Here is a 13,885-nt window from a genome sequence, read left to right on the forward strand (position 1 = left end):
TATATATTATACATCTATTTGGCTACACAATGAGCAGTCATAATTGAAACATCCACTTTGCCTGTATATTCAAAAGCACTGCCTAAATGAATAGTAGCATTGAACCCATGTATAATTTGAACCCATTTAAATTAGACATTTCAAATTTTATGCTCCCCATCCCACTAAACAATGGTCTGCTTCAGGGGCATAGGCCCCCACAGATTTAGTCCTGGCCCCCTCTACTTTTGACACCCCCCTGCCGACCCTCCCCCGCCACTTTCAACCCACCGCAAGGTACCTTTGCTGGCGAGGGTCCTCAACCCACGCCAGCCTTAGTCTTCTTCAGTGCCAGTCTCCGGCGCGTTCGCTGATCTGTGCTGTACGTCAGGATTCACAGCACAGATCAGCGAACGTGCCGGAGAACGGCGTTGAAGAAAACTAAGACTGGCAGGGGTTGGGGACCCCCACCAGCAAAGATACCTTGTGGCGGCGGCAGGGGGGGTTGAAAGTGGTGGGGGAGGGTCGGTGGCTGGGGAGGCGGGCTAAAATGTGCCCCCCCCCCCACCTTGGGCTCTGGACCCCCCTTCCCGCCGAGGTCTGGCTACGCCCCTGGTCTGCATGTGTTTTGTATTTAGTCTTAACATACAAGACCAGAGAAAGCAAATGCAAAAAAGCAACTAGTGTAGAAAACAAAGTATGTTTCACTTTAGTTTTTGCACAGTAAACACTTTGTAGCATTTTAGTACATCTGGCAGGTAGGGTTGTTTTGATATCATAAGAATGTTTAGTTTGGTAAGAGTGGAATTTTATATTGTGTACAGGAGTTACTCCTATGCAGTCTTTTCTTAGTGAGTGGGGAGGGGCTAGAGTTTGCGTTGAGGTTCCTAGTGAAGGATTTTTAATGGAGTTGTGATGTAATTAAAATTACAGCAAGAGTTTTGGGCTTTAAAAATGACTGTTTGTGAAAAATTTTATTATTGTAAAAATAAGTTAAGCTAATTTAGGGCCTCTTTTGCTAAACTGCACTAGCAATTCCCGTGTGGCAAATGAGAGAAATCCCATTCAGTTTCTTGGGCTTCCTCTCATTTGCTGCACTGGGAATCGCTAGCACAGTTTAGTAAAAAAAAAAAAAGGCCTTAATTTACTATTATATGTGCTTAATATTTTATTTCCATTGGGTTTATATTGATTAATTTGATATGGTATTACAAATTTAATGATTTTTTTATTGTGCTTTTACTGATGTATTATTGTATTATGTTACCCCCATATATTTATTCAAAAACTGGGAGCCCAAATGTTACCATAATAAATTTTCACTTGTCTGGTAGACAAACCTAATTACAAAAATTGCCAGAACAATATATTAAACCAAAAAACTGTTATTTTTTAATCTTTTAAATAATGAATATGATGTGCTCAGAAAATAATTTGTGACTCGTATGTGGTGAATTCTGGTTTACCTGTAGAATGGTTGATTTCAAATTAATCAAAGGAATACAATATGACTTTTTGTATTTCTTGGTTATGGAAATAGAAACAGAAAAAATGAAAGCAGTTAAAAAACCATATGGCCTAGCCCGGTGATGGCGAACCTATGGCACGTGTGCCAGAGAGGGCACGCGCGCCACCTGTTGCCTCAGCCCATTCCAGCCCTCCCTCCCACCCACCCACCCGATGCCAAGCATTCCTTCCTTCCTCCCATCCGGCACCAGCCCGCCCGGCCTCCATCCCTCCCTCCAAGCAGAAAATTTAAAAGTCTTCCCTTGTCGCTGTTAACGCCACGTCAGCAGTAGCAGTGAAAAGCATGCTGCTGGTTCAGAGCGCCTTCAGCCTTCCGTCTCTCAAACTCTGGTCCCGCCCCAACAGGAAATGAGGGCGGGACCAGAGTTTGAGAGACAGAAGGCTGAAGGTGCGCCGAACCAGCAGCACGCTTTTCACTGTTACTGCTGACGCTGCCTTAACCCCGACAAGGGAAGACACTTAAATTTCCTGCTCGGAGGGAGAGAGGGAGGCCAGGCGGGCTGGTGCCGGGTGGGAGGGAGGGACGAAGGAATGCTTGACGCCGGGTGGATGGAAGGGAGGGTGGTCTGGTGCCTGCTGCCGGGTGGGTGGGAGGTCGGCCTGGTGCTGGGTGGGAGGTCTGGTTGGTGGGTGGCCTGGTGCCTGGGTGGGAGTGCTGGGTGGGTGGATGGCCTTGTGCTGGCCTGATGCTGGGTGGGTGGCCTGGTGCTGGGTGGGAGGTCTGGTGGATGGGTGGCAGACCTGGTGTAATATATGGTAACATATATTAAATGTTTTTTTCCTGGGGCTCTGGGGGGGCTGTTCCAGAGTTTTGGTGGATGCTGCTGACTGGAAAAGGTTTAAAGTTAGTTTGGGAATTATTAATAGAGTTAGGTGAAGAAAGTGTGAGATGTTTCTTAAATATGGTTTTATTTTTCAAGAAATAAACCATGATTAAGTGGGGATTGTACTATAAAATGTTCCTTGCTGTTTTGGGTACAAGTCAGGTTAAAATTGACTTTGAAACTCTCTATATAGGAAGTTTTGCAGTAACTTCTATGGGGGAGGGAGAGCAGCCAAGATTCTAAACAGATCAGAGAAAAAAAAAACAGTCTTTAACTAACAAGCTGATTGGTTGAGTGATATCAGGTGTTCCTCTAGGCAGTGTTGCCAGGTGGGCGGTTTTCTGCGACCCGCCGCGGGAAATTTTTGCCCGCAGCAGGTTGCGGTTTTTTGGGCTTGTTTTGTGTCTTTTGGGCGGTTTTTTGAGTGTTTTTTTCGGCCGCGGGGGGCGGGGTTAGTGACGTTTTGGGCGGGGCCAATGACGGGGGAGGCGGGGCCGATGACGGAGGGCGGGGCCGATGACAGTGGGGCGGGGTTGATGACGGCGGGGCGGGGGTGGGGGTGTCAGGGGCGGGGTTTGAGTTTGGACGGGTTTTGGGCTGGATTTGGGCTCATTTGGGTGGGAAAAAAATTTTCCACCTGGCAACCCTGCCTCTAGGGGGGGTGAGTTGCCAGGGAGACTGCTGAGTGAACTGAAGACCAGAGCAGGGAATGACTGGGAGAGAAACGTATGCTGAGTATGTGAAATGTAAGAAATAAAAGTATATTTTGAGTTTAAAGTGAAATAAGTGACATTGAAAAAGGGTGCTTTGATATTGAAAGTGAGCTGAGGTGAGTGTGAATGTTCCAGTATAGCACTGAATTTCCAGAGATAAGTGATTTACCATTTTAGGGTGAGAGAGTCTTTGATTTGTGGTGGGAATTATACTACACGAGAAAGCCTATAAGGGTGTCAGAAAAAAAATGTGTAAGGATTTTGGAAGAACTGAGAGGTGAATCTGATATTTGGAGAAAGTTGCTAGTAGGCAATGGCTGTGTGGAAGGTGTGTTTTGTGCACATGTTCTGATAGCAGAACAAGGTTTGTCAGATGGCAGATTAAGCACTGCTTCTGTATGAGTGTGCTGTATTTTCAAAATAGATCTGATAGCTGTGCAGGGAAATGTTATGTTTTTATGTGTGAGATGGAATGTTGAATCACCATTTGAATATGGAATGTGTTACTGTGTGATGGTTCTGAATGCAGCGCTGAAGCCTGCTGGATTTTAGACTAGGGAAACAACAGTGAGAAATAGGTTTTGTAGTGAGAAAACCTTTAACTTATTTTATTTTAATTAGAGAGTGTGGCCACAGTATTGAGAACTGACTAATTGTCACCAGAGTGGAGTCTGTTCCTGAACAAGCAGGGAGTTTAAGGTTTTTGCTTCCCTGATTATTTTCTTTATAAGTGAGGTTTAGGGAGAAGAGATTGGTGAATTATCCTCTGAAGGGTTCCGGCTGAACTCCAACGCAAGAAAGACCTCACCTAAATAAATTCAACCACAGCTAAGTGATATTGGCAAAGGGTGTTGAAAGACATATCATTCTTTTTGGTTTACAACATTTCAAGGGAAAACTAAAGAACAGAACAACATCTAATATAAAAAAAAAACCCATGTTTTCCTGACTTGCCTAAGTGTTCTGGGTTCAACGGAGATCCTTGCACAAACATCCATAATACCCATAAAGACTAAAATTCTGACATCAATAGCAAGGAAAGAGTATTAAAACAACTATCTGATTTTGATATAAAGACAGTTTAAATATTTATCTGAAAAGGTTCTTTTCTGCCTTTCTAGGTGAAACAGACAAAGTTAAGGGTATACATGTACATTTGAATGCTGAATAAGTTATTGCAGTTCTATTAAGCCTCACACTAATTGTGAATTTGAGTTTATTTGAATGAAAATTTGCTTGCATTTGTATTCAATAAAGAAAAAGATAATTTGTAAATCTGAAGGTGGGGTTCTTCCAGTTCAGGAACAAATCCTAAATTTAGCTTCTTTTCCTCCTTTAATCTTTGAGAGTAAAGGACGAGGTTAGTTTATTTGTTCCACTCCCTCGGCTGCGAGTGTGTGTTCCCTGGATATTCGCCACGACTACAAACATCAGTTATCTGGGAGCACATCACTACAGTCCAGCTGAGAGGGGTGGTAACACTGGTGCTGGGTGGCAGGCCTGGTGCTGGGTGGCCTGGGTGGGAGGCCTGGGTGGGAGGTAGGGAGGCTTGGTGCTGGGTGGGAGGCCTGGTGCTGGGTGGCCTGGTGCTGGGAGGCCTGGTGCTGGGAGGGAGGAAGGCCTGGTGCTGGGTGGGTGGCAGGCCTGGTGCTGAGTGGCCTGGGTGGGTGGCCTGGTGCTGGGTGGGAGGCCTTGTGCTCGGTGGGTAGGAGTGCTGGGTGGCCTGGCGACCTGGTGCTGGGTGGGAGGGAGGCCTGGTGCTGGGTGGGAGGGAGGCCTGCCTGCCTGGTGCTGGGTGGGAGGGAGGCCTGCCACTGGGAGGACAGGGGGGAGAGGAAGATGGCTGGACATGGGCGGCTGGGGGGGAGAGGAGGGTGGCTGGACATGGGCAGCTGGAGGGGAGAGGAGGGTGGGTGGACATTTGTGGCTGGAGGGGAGAGGAGGGTTGCTGGACATGGATGGAGGGCAAGAAATGAAGAAGAATGGAGGAAGGAAAGTAAAGAAATAAATGGAAAGGAAGCCCTGGAAACGGAGTTAAGAGAACAGATAGAGAGCAGCAGAATCAGCGACTAGGACCAATATGGATAGAAAAACAAAATCACCAGACAACAAAGGTAGAAAAAATCATTTTATTTTCATTTTAGTGTTTAGAATATGTCCAATTTGAGAATTTATATCTGCTGTCTTATTTTGCACTGGGTATACTGGAGCTGTAACAACTTACAGAAATGATTTATAATGAAAGAAAATCATGTTATTTTTTTCTCCTATACTAGTATAATATTTTCAATGATGTCTGTTTATATGCGCCATGGCTGGTGTAAGGGGGTGTGGCTATCATAGGGGTGGAGCCATATGTGGTGACCCCGCCCATAATGAGTACCGGCACTTCGCGATAAATAATTAGATTTTGGGTTGCTGTTTGGGCACTCGGTCTCTGAAAGGTTCGCCATCACTGGCCTAGCCAGTCTGCCCATCCGTACCACCTATCGCTTCCTCTCTTATGTTCTGATTTGAATTCAAGAAAGTGTGGGACAAGTATATAGAATAAGAGTAGCCATACTGAGTCAGACCAATGGTCCATTAGCCCAGTATCCTGTTTTCCAAACAGTGTCCAAGCCAGGTCACAAGTACCTGGCAGAAACCCAAATCATGGCAACATTCCATGCTACAAATCACAGGGCAAGCAGTTGTTTCCCATGTCTGTCTCAATAGCAGACTATGGACTTTTCCTCCAGGAATTTGTACAAACCTTTTTTTAACCCAGATACCCTAACTGCTGTTACCACATCCTCCGGCAAAGAGTTCCAGAGCTTAACTATTCGTTGAATGAAAAAATATTTCCTCCTATTTGTTTTGAAAGTATTTCCATGTAACTAGCCAAAACATGGTGCCATGTCGAGTCTTTTATGAAAGAAGAGTGTTTTGATTCTTTATAAATCAAACAAAATAAAGCATGGAAAAGAAAATAAGATGATACCTTTTTTATTGGACATAACTTAATACATTTCTTGATTAGCTTTCGAAGGTTGCCCTTCTTCGTCAGATCGGAAAACACGTGGACTAACACGGCTACCACACCTCTCTACTTGATTCTTTATGAAAGAAGAGTTTTTTTGTACAGCTGAAGGCCTTTTTGTACCAGTAAAGCATTGTTTCATCAGAAGTCCCGTTGTATGCAGAGTCTTCCTCCATTTCCCACTCTCTCATCTCTTGTTGTTTCCCTTGGGATTTTTGCATTCAGCTTCTACTTGCCTTTGGGGTTCCTTCAGAACAGGTATGGGAATCACGGTGTTAGGTATTAGAATAGCTCCTATTTGAAGCCTATTCTAAGTACACACTTACAGAATATCAATTAGCTGGAAACTGCTCATTAGAAAATGACACGAGGACAGAGTTTGTCCCCCACCCTATTTAAATTATTACCGTTATCATGCATCCCTGTCCCCATCCCCGTGTCATTCTCTAACTTACATCTTGACAGTGCTGTCTGTGCTAATTATCGTCCGGATTCTAGTTTACATTTTTTTATTGAAACTTCTTGGAAAAAGTTGTATTTTGGCAACTTTCCCAGTTTTGTGAGGAGTTTCAGGTAACTAGAGAAGATGCTTTTATGGTGGGACATGGAGGGGGGGCTCCCAGTTACATACATAACTTACAGAATATTGTTAGGAGCATTATCTTCAATAGATTGTAGTTCTAATGCTTATTGATGTTTTGAAGCCATAACTTTATCTTTGATTCTGATACACATCCATATAATTATTATTATTGTTAGGGTTTGATGGATGGGATGAGGGGAGATGGGGGGGGGGGGGGTGAGTGTTGCAGAGAGTTAGTGGTTTCGAGGGTATTGGTCCCAGGGGTGAGAGGCTATAAGATCCAAGGTAGGCATGGCTAGCAATATGTTAATTTTTACAAAACCATTAAAAAATGTGACCTATTTTTGCTTTTTGTATGGAATACGCTGGTTTGTAGATGTGACTCTTTGAAGCTTTGGTAACTGTTGTTCCATGCTTTCTTATCTGTGTTCAATAAAATAAAGTTAACTAAATCAAAATCCAAAGTAAGATTGATGAAAAGCTCTGTTGTTATCAGTGGTAGCCATTAGTGAAATTGGAGTATAATTATCGTTAACATTGTATCTTCACAGTGCCTAACACCTCTTGTAATGGCTTCGATGGAGCTGCTTCCAGGGCTTACAGATTACCACTTGGAAAGCAAGTCTGTTTCGTTGCTACTGTTCGATTAGCAACACCTCAGTTTTTAAAGGTAAGTATGCAATATTCAAGTGTATTTATAAAAACATCTATGCCATTGTCCAAAACAACCAATAAAAGTGGTGTACAATGCATACAATTGAAACAGATCGACATGCAGCACAATACAGAAACATAATAAAAATAAATCACAAAACAAATATATATTCAATTAAAATGGAAAAAAAAAGAAAATGGGAAAATGCCTGCAAATTTTAGGTACACCCCCCACTCACACACACAGTTGTTCAGCAGTGCCAAAACAATATACCAAGGCGATAACACCTGAGGATAGCAAATGGAAAAAGTACAATTTAAAAAATTTCTTTCCATGTATTCCATAATCTTAGTGCAGCTACAAAAGTCCAGATTCAGTAAATGATGTCCATATTTGGGCACTGGAAAGATCTGCGTTAAACTTGTGTTTTATAAAGAGCACTCCGTGCAAAGTGCTCTTTATAGAATAGTGTGTTGCGGTGATTCCCTCACTCAGCTGAAACCTGGTGTAAATCCTGGCACACAAGTTGGATGCACAACCCACTAATTCTGTAACTTTGCACATAAATGTTTAGAATGCCCTCTGACCTGCCCTTCCATAGCCACACTCCCTTTCGGTTGCACATGAAACACTTTGAGTGTGCAGCATTATAGAATAGTGTGTAGGCAGATGCATGCATAAGTACGAACTAGTACTAATTAACGCTAATAATGAACGACTTGTTAACTAATTAATTTGCACACATATCTGCCCTGCTCACCCAAATTTGTGCGACCTATAAAGAATCCAGGAGAAATCACTTTCCTCATCACTTTCCTCATCACCTGTATGGAAGAACATAAGTTATAAATTCCCACCTTAATGGTAGCTTATGTTTATTTATTTATTTTATCTATTTATTGGAATTATTAACTGCCTTTATTAAGAGATTCACCCAAGGCTGTGTCAGGTACAGTTTAACATAATATGTACAATTTTGATTAACAGCATAACAATAGTGAAATAACCAAGTATAAGCATAAATACAATAAATGAGGTAAACTTAAAAACAATAAATTGAAACCTAATAATAGAACTACTGTGTAACAGTATCAAAAATATACACATGTAACAGCGCTGGAATTCAAATACCAGAGATATAATACAATGTCAGCATAATACTAATGAAACTAATAAGCATGCATTAGAACATTGAACTAACATAGTTATGATGCTAATGCTTTTCTACAATGCAGCTTACCATATAGCTGTTATAGTTGATAACTACGCCCCTCAACCAATCTTCCCCGGTGGGAATTAGCAGTATCCACTTTGAATTATGAATTCACTCCATTAGATCTTTGCTATATCAGTAGAAACGGTGATAAGAAGGATAAGTATTGGCTTACCTCAGACTTGACAAAAATGGCATGATGTGATGTTTTGTATCTAAGCAGTTCATCTACATTGCTTGCATCTTTGTTATTTATTGTGCTTTTTTAAATTTTCCAATCTTTTTTAATTAATGTATTTTCTTTTATGGACCTATATGAAGGTAAAGGGGCACTGAGCCATATGAAAAGTGTATTAGGTGTGCCTGAATTGCCAATGCTCAAATTGGAACTGCATAGTCAGGCATTATGGTTTATCAGCAGCAGTGTGGTCTGAGATGTCAACATAGCTCATGACTGAGGCCCAGATGCATCAAAGTCCCACTAAACCACCAATCGCTATTTCCACCTCGGTAAAAATTACCAAGGTGGAACTAGCAAAGGATGTGCAAAAAAAATAGGATGCAAATGAGGAGCTTACAAAAACAGCAAGCAGCTCGGCAGAGGGAAAGCCAATCGGTCAGCCGAGTATGCACAGAACAACCAATCACTAAGCGTGGCTGCTCTGCACATGCTACAGACGGCTTTCATACACGCATATATGCTGCATGTATGAAAGCAGTGTGTAGCTTTTTTGTTTGTTTTCAAACTTTTTTTTATCACAGCCAGCTGTCCTGCTCTGCAGCACTCACTTTCCTGCAGCCAGACCTGCCAAATCTGATCTGACCCTTGGCAGCAGTACAGCCATGGAGCCGGTGTCAACTCTGCAAGCAGGCAGTGAGAGAAGCAAGGGAGAGCAAGGCGAAGGAGAGAGCAAAGGGCTCTGCCTACATGCTTGGCGAGTGGTGGGGGGGGGGGGGGGGCAGGCTCTACAAATGCTGCAGCTCTCCTCAGCCATGCAGGGCCGGTGCTAGACATGATGGGGCCCAGGGAAGACACTAGGGAGTGGGCCCCAAAGCTTGCTGGCAGATTATCCATCTTTCAACTTCAGACAGGTTTGGGGCCCCCAGTGACATGGGGGCCCAGGGCAATTGCCCTGTTTGCCCACCCCTAATGCCGGCCCTGCAGCCATGGGGCAACTGCTATTAGCGGTAACGGGCAGCAAATAGCAGTACTGGCAGCTCCTGACCACCTGTAAAACTTTCTGTGCATCGCTAGGAAAACGGCTGTACATCACTCAGAATGCACATTTGAATAGTAATTAGCTCATTAAAATAACTTTGCATACAATTATTGTTAGCTGCTACCATGACGGGAAAAGAGCCCGCTGAACTCTGTGCTCGCTTAACCGGCTACAACCAGTATTAAAAAGCACATTATTTATTAGGATTTATTTACCGTCTTTTTGAAGGAATTCACCCAAGGCAGTGGCAGTGCATCTGGGCCTGAGTAAAAGTATTTATGAGGACAACTACTTCAAAAAGGAATCAAGCAGTCTGTTTTTATTTGACTAAAGATGGGTAATTCCATGTGGAGTGCAAAATAGGATGTAGTGCAAAACATCATGTATCTACTACTGCCACTTTGCTGTTCTGTGCAGGGTTTTCCAGACAGCTGTGTAATCTGTAAACCTGTGCCAAGTGTTTGAAGGCCAGTCGTGTATTCCTTTATAAAGTACAATTGAGCCAAAGGAGAAAATACATAAGTCGTCCACATCTGTAATTTTCTCAGTGGAAACATGAGACCTATGATCTAATCCGATGATATTTTTACTATTAAATTTAATTAAGGAAGGGGAGGGGGGAAAAAAAAGAGAGTAGTGTAAATTTGGGAAGATGAGATTTGTACTGGAACTCATTGCCGGAGAAGGTAGTGACGGCAGCTGGCCTTGCTGAGTTTAAAGGGGGCTGGACAGATTCCTGAAGGAAAAGTCCATTGATCGTTATTAAATTTTGGGTTTTTGCCAGGTTCTTGGGGCCTGGATTGGCCGCTGTCGGAGATGGAGTGCTGGGCTTGATGGACCATTGGTCTTTTCCCAGCGTGGCAGTGCTTATGTACTTATGTACTGCAATGTTATACTGTTGAATTTGTGGGTTTGGGGGTTGGTGTAGTGATCCATAGGATTTTCCATTGGTTAGCAATCTTTTGAGTGAGTTTGCTAGGAACACAAATGAGCTGTGTAGCAAGCTTTCACTAGAAATTTTGCATAGAAAAGTCCAGCAAAGAAAGTAACCTCAACAAGATTTCTCATTTGCAAAAATCATGCAAAGCCTTTTTCATATGATGGTTTTTTTCAATTAAAAATGCATTGTTAATGAGCTACTTTGAATTGTTATACTTCATGGAAACTCATTAATAATAACTTATATGTGAAATTTTACTACTGCAAGGTCCAAATTTCAGACATTTTTTTTACTTGTTCAGGCTTTGCATAGAAAAACTCTCATAGTATTTTCATGAATATTTCTGTAACACCTCAGCTGTGAAATTATTTTGCACTTTAATAGTTCAGCCTTTGTGTAAGTTAAACTGGGTATCTATGATAAAGAAAGCCTGTTTAATGGGAAAAATAGAAAAATATTCATTTAGATATAAAGTAAAATCAGGTCCCAATGTGATCTATGCCTCCTTTATTAAATTAATTCAACATAGCCTTTGGACAGCAACATTACAGAAATGAATAAATAATAGTAGGCCATGATAGGAAATTTGAGTGTGAAGGAAAGATGAGAACTGAGATATTCAAAATTTTTTTCTATGGTGCTTGAAAGGATAAGCACATCAAACTCGGAAATAACCCAGTGTCACATATTGTTTGATCAAATTTATTAAATATTCAACTAGATAGTTTGCTTCACACTTCTAGATTGTAAACTGATGACAAGTTCTCCAAATAAAGCACTTCTTTTCTTTGCAGGAAATGTGCATAGTTGAAGAGCCTCTAGAGGAATTCACTTCCAGGCACAGCCTGGAATGGAAGTTTTTGTTCTTGGATCACAGGTTGGTACCGCATTAGGCATCCAGTTTACAAATTAAGAGAGTAGTTCTATAACTGTGTGGATGCATAAATGGTGTGTACATATTTTTCCCTGTGAGTTTTCAAAACACAAGTATGCACATACTTCTGCTTTTCAAATTACCCCAGGAAATTTATGCACATATATTTATACCTGCTGATTGGCATCCACAGATTTCAGGGGTTAATTTATGTATATATTCACATATTTTGTAAAGTATGAGTGTAAATGTTAACCTTTCCTAACCGAAGGCAAGCAAAGGGTGGAGTAAAAACATATAGAAAGGTGTGCGAATAAAATCAGCCTTTATTGAAAGGACCCTCACCCTTTCTTAAAAGGATCCGACATGTTTTTTTTTACTTAGCATTTCTATAGCGCTACTAGATGTACGCAGTGCTGTATACTTGAACATGAAGAGACAGTCCCTTCTCGACAGAACTTACAATCTAATTAGGACAGACAAACAGGACAAATAAAAGATAAGGGAATTACTAAGGTGGGGATGATAAAATAAGGGTACTGAACAAGTGAGTAAGGGTTAGGAGTTAAAAGCAGCATCACAAAGGTGGGCTTTTAGTCTAGATTTGAAGACGGCCAGAGATGGAGCTTGACGAACCGGCTCAGGAAGTTTATTCCAGGCATATGGTGCAGCAAGATAAAAGGAACGGAGTCTGGAGTTAGCGGTGGAGGAGAAGGGTGCAGATAAGAGAGATTTACCCAGTGAACGGAGTTCCCGGGGAGGAGTGTAGGGAGAGATGAGAGTGGAGAGGTACTGAGGAGCTGCAGAGTGAATGCACTTATAGGTCAATAAGAGGAGTTTGAACTGTATGCGGAAACGGATAGGGAGCCAGTGAAGTGACTTCAGGAGAGGGCTAATATGAGCATAGCGACGCTGGCGGAATATAAGTCGTGCGGCAGAATTTTGAACAGATTGAAGAGGAGAGAGATGGCTAAGTGGGAGACCTGGGAGCAGCAAGTTGCAATAGTCTAAGCGAGAGGTGATAAAAGTGTGGATAAGGGTTCTGGTACTGTGCTCAGAAAGGAAAGGGCAAATTTTGCTGATGTTGTAGAGAAAGAAACGACAGGTTTTAGCAGTCTGCTGAATATGTTCAGAGAAGGAGAGAGAGGAGTCGAAGATGACCCCCAAGGTTAAAGCTGATGAGACAGGGAGGATGAGAGTGTTATCCACAGAAATAGAGAATGGGGGAAGAGGAGAGGTTGGTTTAGGGGGAAAGATAAGAAGCTCAGTCTTGGTCATGTTTAGTTTCAGATGGCAGTGAGACATCCAGGCGGCAATGTCAGACAGGCAGGCTGATATTTTGGCCTGAATTCCTGCTGAGGTTTCTGGTGTGGAGAGGTAGATCCGGGAGTCATCAGCGTAAAGGTGGTACTGAAAACCATGGGATGAGATCAGAGTACAAAGGAAAAAGTATAGATGGAGAAAAGAAGAGGTCCCAGGACTGATCCCTGAGGTACACCAACTGACAGTGGGACAGAAGTAGAGGAGGATCCACCAGAGTATACACTAAAGGTACGATGGAAGAGATAAGAAGAAAACCAGGAAAGAACAGAGCCATGAAATCCAAGTGAGGACAGCGTATCAAGGAGTAGGCTATGATCAACAGTGTCAAAAGCAGCAGATAGATCGAGAATGATGAGGATAGAATAGAGGCCTTTGGATCTGGTCAGGAACAGGTCATTGCACATTTTAGCAAGTGCTGTTTCAGTGGAATGAAGGGGGCAAAAGCCAGATTGAAGTGGATCAAGAATAGCTTGAGAGGAAAGAAAGTCAAGACAACTGTGGTGAACAGCATGTTCAAGTATCTTGGATAGGAAAGGGAGGAGGGAGATGGGGCAATAGTTGGAAGGACAGGTAGGGCCCAATGAAGGTTTTTTTAAGGCGTGGTGTGACTACGGCATGTTTGAAGGCATCAGGAACAGTCGCAGTGGAAAATGAAAGATTGAGGATATGAAAGATAAAAGGGATGACAGTAGGAGAGATAGTGTTAAGTAGATGGGTGGGAATAGGATCGAAGGAACAGGTAGTTAGTTTCGAGGAGGAAAGAAGATGTGTAGTTTCCTCTTCAGTGATTTCAGAAAAGGAAGAAAAAGAGGCAGGGGTTGGAGGGTTGAGAGAATGGACTAAGGAAAGGAGAGGTGGAGGTGACCTGGTTGAGAATTCAAGTTTAATCTTGTGAACCTTATCATGAAAGTACTCAGCCAGAGTCTTGGGAGAAAGTGAAGAGGGAGTTGGAGGTGAAGGCACTTTGAGGAGAGAGTTCAGTGTGGCAAAGAAACGTCACTATTTCATCTGAATA

General features: G+C 42.5%; 1 protein-coding gene across 3 annotated transcripts in view; it reads left to right on the plus strand.

Annotated features, from left to right (window-relative positions):
• NPAS2 (neuronal PAS domain protein 2) overlaps nucleotides 1–13,885 on the plus strand; it is a 248,538-nt gene that overhangs the window by 150,479 nt on the left and 84,174 nt on the right. For all 3 annotated transcript variants that reach the window (XM_030201427.1, XM_030201428.1, XM_030201429.1), the window contains exons 8-9: nucleotides 7,197–7,315; nucleotides 11,468–11,550. In XM_030201427.1, coding sequence (XP_030057287.1) covers nucleotides 7,197–7,315; nucleotides 11,468–11,550 — 202 coding nt within the window. The remainder of the gene's footprint in view (nucleotides 1–7,196; nucleotides 7,316–11,467; nucleotides 11,551–13,885) is intronic.

The sequence above is a fragment of the Microcaecilia unicolor genome, chromosome 4 (assembly GCF_901765095.1).
Source record: "Microcaecilia unicolor chromosome 4, aMicUni1.1, whole genome shotgun sequence".
NCBI classification, from domain to species: domain Eukaryota; kingdom Metazoa; phylum Chordata; class Amphibia; order Gymnophiona; family Siphonopidae; genus Microcaecilia; species Microcaecilia unicolor.